The sequence below is a fragment of the Silurus aristotelis genome (genome assembly GCF_946808225.1).
Source record: "Silurus aristotelis genome assembly, chromosome: 1".
NCBI classification, from domain to species: Eukaryota; Metazoa; Chordata; class Actinopteri; order Siluriformes; family Siluridae; genus Silurus; species Silurus aristotelis.
The window spans coordinates 5,184,964-5,194,279 of NC_139574.1; the positions used below are offsets into that span (position 1 = coordinate 5,184,964).

At 40.8% G+C, this 9,316-nt stretch overlaps 1 protein-coding gene across 1 annotated transcript; it reads left to right on the forward strand.

Moving 5' to 3' along the window:
• The first annotated feature begins 2,863 nt into the window (after nt 1-2,863).
• LOC310730417 (uncharacterized protein) lies at nt 2,864-3,952 on the forward strand. The gene is made up of 2 exons (XM_083549435.1): nt 2,864-3,378; nt 3,412-3,952. Exons 1-2 carry the CDS (start codon nt 2,983-2,985, stop codon nt 3,571-3,573), a joined length of 558 nt encoding a protein of 185 aa, XP_083405561.1. The 5' UTR covers nt 2,864-2,982; the 3' UTR covers nt 3,574-3,952.
• The last annotated feature ends 5,364 nt before the right edge of the window (nt 3,953-9,316 follow it).

A 9,316-nucleotide genomic window follows, 5' to 3' on the forward strand; every position in this document is an offset into this window, starting at 1 on the left:
GGAGGTTCATATTGAAGGAACAGTTGGATAAAGATGTTAAGCCATCGTTCACCAAAAGCTTCAAATCAATACATTTCTGGTTCAAAAACACAGAGAAAAACAAGACAGCATTTGTCAGTGAAGCTCCACAACCATGTCAAGTGGTGCTGTTACTAACTCCAAAGTTTGCAAACTCTCACGCACACACACACACACACACACACACACACACACACACACACACACACACACACACACACACACTCGAAAGTCAGAGGAATGTTACAGTAATATTTCTGCGGTAGTTGCAATGCCCCCTGCTGGCACTAGCGCTGAATTACACGCGACCAAAAAAAAAGAATATTACAGTGTATTGCTGTAATGGCAGGAATTGCATTGTAGCACGACATTACAGACAGTAGAAAAGTATGCACTTTGCTTTAAATGAAACAGTTACAGCATTTTTGTTTGTCATTCTTGGTATTTGGAGAAAATAAATCACAGCCAGAGAGCATTACCCGGTAGAGAATGTCAAATAAATGAGAAATTGTGAATGCAGCCACTGACCTGCCTTTCATTGTGAAAGATTTCTTTCTAAATATGATTCATATTATTTATTTCATCAGTGAGATCTTGTGATGTTGTGATGTAATAGCATCATCTTTGCTCTATTGACATACCATATCATGGATTTTATTTCCGCAAGCCATCACTCAGTTCTGCGCATCAAAGGCGTCATCCCTGGTGACTCAGAGAGACTATTTAGAGATCGACCTTTTCAGTGTACCTATAATTTAGCGTTCTTTTTTTTTTTTTACCCAGGAATGTGTTTTCTTTTTTGTGAAGAACATTGAAGAAGCTCAGCACTCCAAACAACCAAGGTGAAAGAGAAGGCCATGAGATGGTGAGTCACTGCTAGCAGAGGAGGATGAACATAACTGACATAGTGTGTGTGGGTATGTGTGTATGTGTGTATGTGTGTGCAACCCCTGGCATTGTTCCTAAAGTTAAATCTAACGTCAAAGCGTGTCATCCGACACCTGATGACAAACGATGATAATCTGTCGATGATAATAACGATGATAATCTGTCGTTAATGGTGTAATATATAGAAAGTTCCTCTTGACATCCTTATGATACGTTTATCACAACATGGTGTGTTCAGCCTTCGTTTCTATCATGAGAACATGAACCATTTTAGGGAAAAATCAAGGTTGTTTTGAATTTAATTGCTGCAACACGTCTCAAAAAAGTTTGGATGGGAAAACAAAAGTCTGGAAAAAGTAAGTGTTATTAAAATTAAACAGCTGTAAAAACATTTTAGTGTATCTTTGAGAGGCAGAGTCTTTTAGAAGTAAGGATAAACAGAGCTTCCCCAAATCTGTAAAAGGCTGTGTCTATTCCTTAACATAGAATTGTAAAAGGTGAAAATCAGGATCGGATGATACAGTCATGATTCTGTAATGGAAACCACTGTATGGGCTTATTAACACCTCCAGAACTCACTGTCTGTGCACAGTGTTTGTGCACACATCCACAACTGCAGGTTAAATCTCATGTTAAGAAGAAAAACACAACAAAGAACACCCAGAACTGTTAAGCAGCTAGAATCCTGTATTAGACACATATTATACATCATTCTGAAGTTCTAAAACTTCAGTATCTGGTCTTCTCAGATGGAAGACGTGATGACACAGTGCTAAGCATCATCCAGTCCCAACTTTTTTCCCCCAACATTTGATTTGGTTTTTTTTTGTTTTATTTGTGGATTTATAAGATTTGCAGATCATTGTTTTTATTTACATTTTACACAGCTTTTTTTGGAATTGGGGTTGTACAACTGAGCAGTGAAGGGTTAAGGGTCTTGCTCTAAGGGCCCAGCAGTAGGAGCTTGGTGGTGCTGGGATATAAACTCATCAGAGGTGGGAAGTAACGGAGTACAAATACTTCGTTACTGTAATTAAGTAGATTTTTCTGGTATCAGTACTTTACTCCACTATTTATTTTTCAGACAACTTTTAACTTTTACTCATTACATTTTTACACAAATATCTGTACTTTTTACTTTTTACATTTTCAAAACAGACTTGTTACTTTAGTTTTAATCCACATTGGTGAAATATATATTTTATTTTCATTGCGCGCTGATTTCAGTCGAACAACCGATTTCCTGTTACTGCGCGTCTTTTTCAATCCGCTGGTGTATAAAGTCCTGACTCTCACTCTTTACGAAGATAAGAATCAGCAGGCAGAAGCAGTAAGAAGTTTAGGGTTAATGTGGATGAGACAGAGGGAGTCAGTGATGAGAACATGACTGAGAACAGAGACATTCATCATCATCATCATCTTTTCTCTGCTGTGTTTCTTGTGTTCTATATGTGGATCTTCAGCCTGGATACATTCATTAGGTAACAACATTTTTAATTAGTTTTGTATTAATATATATATATATATTTATATTTGGCTGTCAAAATTCAAATTATTGTAAACGGCACTAAATGTTATTAACGCGCCATCAATTTAGCGCGCATTTCTGTTTATACTATTTTTATAAAAAAATATAAATACATAAATAAATAACTAAATATAAAAGAGGCAAAATTAAAACCTCCAGCAAAACATACACTTATTCACGACGTCCCTTCTTTACTTAGATATACAATAAATAAATAAACTCCACTAAAAAATAATTTTAATCAGTAAACTTTTGTTTTATTTCTGCGCCAAGTCTCAAATCAAACACCAAATCCGCCATGTTTTACACAATTTACCCTCTGGGTGGCGTTTTGTGGGTTTTTCCCTCATAATGGCGACACAAACTTAAATTTCTGTCTTTATTGATCGTACAGATAAAAACAATTCATCATTCAAATCTGTAAATGGATCTCTAACTTCCTGACAGACAGACCACAAGCCGTACGGGTGGGGAAACACACCTCATCCACCCTCACCCTCAGCACTGGCGCCCCCCAGGGTTGTGTTCTGAGCCCCCTGCTTTACTCGATGTACACATACGACTGTGTGGCCACTTCCAACTCCACCACCATCATCAAGTTTGCTGACGACACTGTTGTGGTGGGACTGATCTCCAACAACGATGAGACGGCCTACCTACAGGAGGTTAAAAACCTGGAGAGATGGTGCCAGGAGAACAACCTTCTCCTGAACGTCAGCAAGACTAAGGAGTTGATCGTGGACTTCAGTACAAAGCGGGAGCGGTCGTACCAACCGATAAACATCAGCTGGACCCCAGTGGAGAGAGTGGAAAGTTTCCGGTACCTTGGTGTTCACATCACACAGGATCTTTCTTGGTCCTGTAACACCAACACCCTGGTGAAGAAGGCCCGGCAGCGTCTGTACCATCTGAGACGCTTAAGGGACTTTAAACTTCCCTCTCAGGTGCTTAAGACTTTCTACACCTGCACCATTGAGAGCTTTCTGACGGGTAGCATCACTGGTTCGGGAACAGCACCATGCAGGACAGACGAGCCCTCCAGAGGGTGGTGCGTTCAGCTGAACGTACCATCCACACTGAGCTCCCTAACCTGCAGGACATTTACAGCACGCGGTGCCGGACCAGAGCCAGGAAGATAATGAAGGACCTCAGCCATCCCAACAATGGTCTCTTTTCTCTGTTGCGTTCAGGGAAATGGTTCCGCTCCCTGAAAGCGAACACAGAGAGAATGAGGAGGAGCTTCTTCCCGCAGGCCATTCGGAGTTTGAACCAGGAAACACCCAGGATCTAAAAACTGGCCCACTCTCTCCATCATCACACTTCCTCTCTATACATATCTCACCTTTCGCACCACGACACTTTAATCTCTGGACTTGCACAGCACAGTGCACTTTATATTTAATTTCATTTTTGTACCACACCATACTGCACACGGACACTTTACGGACCTTTACACCACACCATACCGCACACGGACACTTTATGGACAACCCACCACTAAAATTGTCTACTGTTTACGGTTTACTGTTTCACTGTTTACTGCCATTTTTTGTATATTCACATTTATAGATCTTTGTATATCTTTTATATCTTTATATTCTATATTTTATTTTATTTTATTATTTTATATAGTTCTTTTATACCTAATACTTATATATCTGCCTTCTTTTCTTTTCCCCCCATCCTATTCCCTCATGCCGGACCGTCGTAAAAAGCATTTCACTGCATGTCGTACCCTGTATGTATGTGTATGTGATGAATAAAATTTGATTTGATTTTGATTTGATTTGATTTGAAGAGGTGCAGTTTCTCTGGTATCTCCTCATTAACTGTCCGTGTGGAAACATAGCAAAGGCTCCTAATGATGTCCCTCTGCACTGTTATAGCCTTTATATTTATTCACTGTACATATGCTTACATACATATCACATGCTGTAAATATGATACATATTTATCTGCACTATTTGCACGATTGCTACTTTTTGCACTTCTGGTAGATGCCAAACTGCATTTCGTTGCTGTGTACCTGTACTATGCAATGACAATGTTCTATCTATCTATCTATCTATCTATCTATCTATCTATCTATCTATCTATCTATCTATCTATCTATCTATCTATCTATCTATCTATCTATCTATCTATCTATCTATCATTAATATGATGTGAGGTCCAGTTAACAGCTAAAACAGGTAGAAGTAATAACTACTTTTTACTGAAGTACATGTCAGAGCCAAGACTTCTTTACTTTCACTTAAGTAAAAAGGTATAATCAGTACTTCAACTTTTACCCGAGTATTTTCAAACATGAGTATCTGTACTTCTACTTAAGTAAAGGATGTGTGTACTTTTGCCACCTCTGGAACTCATGACCTTCTGAATCAAGTCTTAACCCCTAAACTACCACTTCCCATGTCTAATATCTTAAACTAATAATATACTACTTGCTGAAAGCCGGGATTCCTTCCTCTGAAACTAATCAAAGTGTGGTGTGTGTGTGTGTGTGTGTGTGTGTGTGTGTGTGTGTGTGTGTGTGTGTGTGTGTGTGTGTGTGTGTGTGTGACTGTGTAAGGGTTTGTGTGTGTGTGTGTGTGTGTGTGTGATTGTGTAAAGGTGTGTGTGTGTGTGTGTGTGTGTGTGTGTGTGTGTGTGTGTGTGTGAGTGAGTGTGTGACTGTGTCAGGGTGTGTGTGTGTGTGTGTGTGTGTGTGTGTGTGTGTGTGTGTGTGTGTGTGTGTGTGTGTGTGTGTGTGTGTGTGTGTGAGACTGTGTAAGGGTTTGTGTGTGTGTGTGTGTGTGTGTGTGTGTGTGTGTGTGTGTGTGTGTGTGTGTGTGTGTGTGTGTGTGTGTGTGTGTGATTGTGTAAATGTGTGTGTGTGTGTGTGTGAGTGAGTGTGTGACTGTGTAAGGGTGTGTGTGTGTGTGTGTGTGTCTGTGTGTGTGACTGTGTAAGGGTTTGTGTGTGTGTGTGTGTGTGTGTGTGTGTGTGTGTGTGTGTGTGTGCGCGCGCGCGTGTTTGTGTGTGAGAGTGAGTGAGTGTGTGACTGTTTAAGGGTGTGTGTGTGTGTGTGTGTGTGCGTGTGTGTGTCGTGTGTGACTGTGTAAGGGTTTGTGTGTGTGTGAGTGTGTGCGTGTGTGTCGTGTGTGTGTGTGTGTATGACTGTGTAAGGGTGTGTGTGTGTGTGTGTGTGTGTGTGTGTGTGTGTGTGTGTAGCTCCAGTAACTCGTCCAGACAGCCTGATCTCTGTTTCTATTTTATTCTGCATCTTCTTTTCTAGTGAATGAAGGGAGGAAAAGCAGCAGCTCTTCCTGATTTGAATCTGTAACTGAACTGCAGGACGACACGTGTGTTTCAAGACGCTGCCATCAACCTTTTTTCCTCTGTTGAAAAGTAAAGGAAAAATCTATACGATATCTTACACTACATAATGCAGGTGTTTCCATTTTAGTGTAACGTATTTAAGTGGCTTAATGATACAACACTCTCAGTATACCTGATTCATACACCGGATCATGTCTGAGTTCCTGATTGTGCTCATCTCTATATTTGATGGATTATGTACCAAGAGTGTTTAAGCAGCTTTAATGTGCGCATATCATATCATTTAGTATATTATTTATTACAGGGAAGTGGAAAATATTTGAAATGGTTTATAGCTGTTTGTAAATGCAATTAGAAAAAAAACATCTAATGTTGACTTAAAATAAATAAAATAAAAAAATAAAATAAAAATAAAACCCTTTTGTGTTTAACTTTACATTTGCTCCTTATTTTTGTATTATTTGTAATGTATATATTTCATATTTGCACTCATATGTTTATATATATATATATATATATATATATATATATATATATATATATATATATAGTGAGGAAAATAAGTATTTGAACACCCTGCTATTTTGCAAGTTCTCCCACTTAGAAATCATGGAGGGGTCTGAAATTGTCATCGTAGGTGCATGTCCACTGTGAGAGACATAATCTAAAAAAAAAAATCCAGAAATCACAATATATGATTTTTAAACTATTTATTTGTATGATACAGCTGCAAATAAGTATTTGAACACCTGTCTATCAGCTAGAATTTTGACCCTCAAAGACCTGTTAGTCTGCCTTTAAAATGTCCACCTCCACTACATTTATTATCCTAAATTGGATGCACCTGTTTGAGGTCGTTAGCTGCATAAAGACACCTGTCCACCCCATACAATCAGTAAGAATCCAACTACTAACATGGCCAAGACCAAAGAGCTGTCCAAAGACACTAGAGACAAAATTGTACACCTCCACAAGGCTGGAAAGGGCTACGGGGAAATTGCCAAGCAGCTTGGTGAAAAAAGGTCCACTGTTGGAGCAATCATTAGAAAATGGAAGAAGCTAAACATGACTGTCAATCTCCCTCAGACTGGGGCTCCATGCAAGATCTCACCTCGTGGGGTCTCAATGATCCTAAGGAAGGTGAGAAATCAGCCCAGAACTACACGGGAGGAGCTGGTCAGTGACCTGAAAAGAGCTGGGACCACCGTTTCCAAGGTTACTGTTGGTAATACACTAAGACGTCATGGTTTGAAATCATGCATGGCACGGAAGGTTCCCCTGCTTAAACCAGCACATGTCCAGGCACGTCTTAAGTTTGCCAATGACCATTTGGATGATCCAGAGGAGTCATGGGAGAAAGCCATGTGGACAGATGAGACCAAAATAGAACTTTTGGGTCATAATTCCACTAAACGTGTTTGGAGAAAGAAGAATGATGAGTACCATCCCAAGAACACTATCCCTACTGTGAAGCATGGGGGTGGTAGCATCATGCTTTGGGGGTGTTTTTCTGCACATGGGACAGGGCGACTGCACTGTATTAAGGAGAGGATGACCGGGGCCATGTGTTGCGAGATTTTGGGGAACAACCTCCTTCCCTCAGTTAGAGCATTGAAGATGGGTCGAGGCTGGGTCTTCCAACATGACAATGACCCGAAGCACACAGCCAGGATAACCAAGGAGTGGCTCTGTAAGAAGCATATCAAGGTTCTGGCATGGCCTAGCCAGTCTCCAGACCTAAACCCAATAGAGAATCTTTGGAGGGAGCTCAAACTCCGTGTTTCTCAGCGACAGGCCAGAAACCTGACTGATCTAGAGAAGATCTGTGTGGAGGAGTGGGCCAAAATCCCCCCTGCAGTGTGTGCAAACCTGGTGAAAAACTACAGGAAACGTTTGACCTCTGTAATTGCAAACAAAGGCTACTGTACCAAATATTAACATTGACTTTCTCAGGTGTTCAAATACTTATTTGCAGCTGTATCATACAAATAAATAGTTAAAAAATCATACATTGTGATTTCTGGATTTTTTTTTTTTTAGATTATGTCTCTTACAGTGGACATGCACCTACGATGACAATTTCAGACACCGCCATGATTTCTAAGTGGGAGAACTTGCAAAATAGCAGGGTGTTCAAATACTTATTTTCCTCACTGTATATATAAAGCATGTACTGTTACACAAAATTCATGATTCGGTACATACCTCAGTTTATATGTCATAATTCGATTAATATAATATATAAAACAATATTTTATAAAAAATATTTTAAAATAAAATAGAACCCAGCCATTAGGGGGGCACAAGCCAGTGTACTCTTAGTGCCGGTCCCAAGCCCGGGTAAATGGGGAGGGTTGCGTTAGGAAGGGCATCCAGCGTAAAACATGTGCCAAATCAAATATGCGGATCACAAATGAGAATTTCATACCGGATCGGTCGAGGCCCGGGTTAACAACGACCGCCACAGGTATCGTTAGCCGACAGGGTACCGGTGGAAATTGGGCTACTGTTGGCCGAAGGAGTAGAAGGAGAGGAGGAAGGCGTCTACAGAGACGCAGGAAAAGGAGCAGTGTAGGAGAGTAGAGGTTCGGGTTGGTACTTTAAATGTTGGTACTATGACGGGTAAAGGGAGAGAGATAGCTGATATGATGGAGAGGAGAAAGGTAGATGTGTTGTGTGTTCAGGAGACCAAGTGGAAAGGGAGTAAGGCCAGGAACATTGGAGGTGGGTTTAAACTGTTTTATCATGGTGTGGATGGGAAGAGAAATGGTGTAGGGGTGATTCTGAAAGAAGCATACAGTAAGAGTGTAGTGGAGGTGAAGAGAGTTTCTGATAGGGTGATGATCGTGAAGGTGGAAGTTGAAGGGATGATGATAAATGTCATCAGTGCCTATGCTCCACAATTTGGCTGTGAGATGGAGGAGAAAGAAAGATTCTGGAGTGAATTAGATGAAGTGGTAGATGGTGTACCTAGGAAAGAACGATTGGTGATTGGGGCAGACTTTAATGGGCATGTAGGTGAAGGGAACAGAGGTGATGAGGAGGTGATGGGTAGGTATGGTTTTAAGGAGAGGAATGTGGAAGGGCAGATGGTGGTAGATTTTGCTAAAAGGATGGAAATGGCAGTGGTGAACACGTATTTTAAGAAGAAGGAGGATCATAGGGTGACGTATAAGAGTGGAGGAAGGTGCACACAGGTGGATTATCTTCTGTGTAGGAGATGCAACCTGAAGGAGATTGGAGACTGTAAGGTGTTGGCAGGGGACAGTGTAGCTAGACAGCATCGGATGGTGGTCTGTAGGATGGTTTTGGAGGCGAAGAAGAAGAGGAGGAAAGTAAGGTTTGAAAGAAGAATAAGATGGTGGAAACTGAAGGAGGAAGAGTGTAGTGTGAGGTTCAGGGAAGAGGTCAGACAGGGGCTTGGTGGTGGTGAAGAGGTGCCGGATGATTGGGCAACTACTGCAGGAGTGATGAGGGAGGCAGCTAGAAAAGTACTTGGTGTGACATCTGGAAATAGAAAGCAAGACAAGGAGACGTGGTGGTGGAATGAGGAAGTGCAGG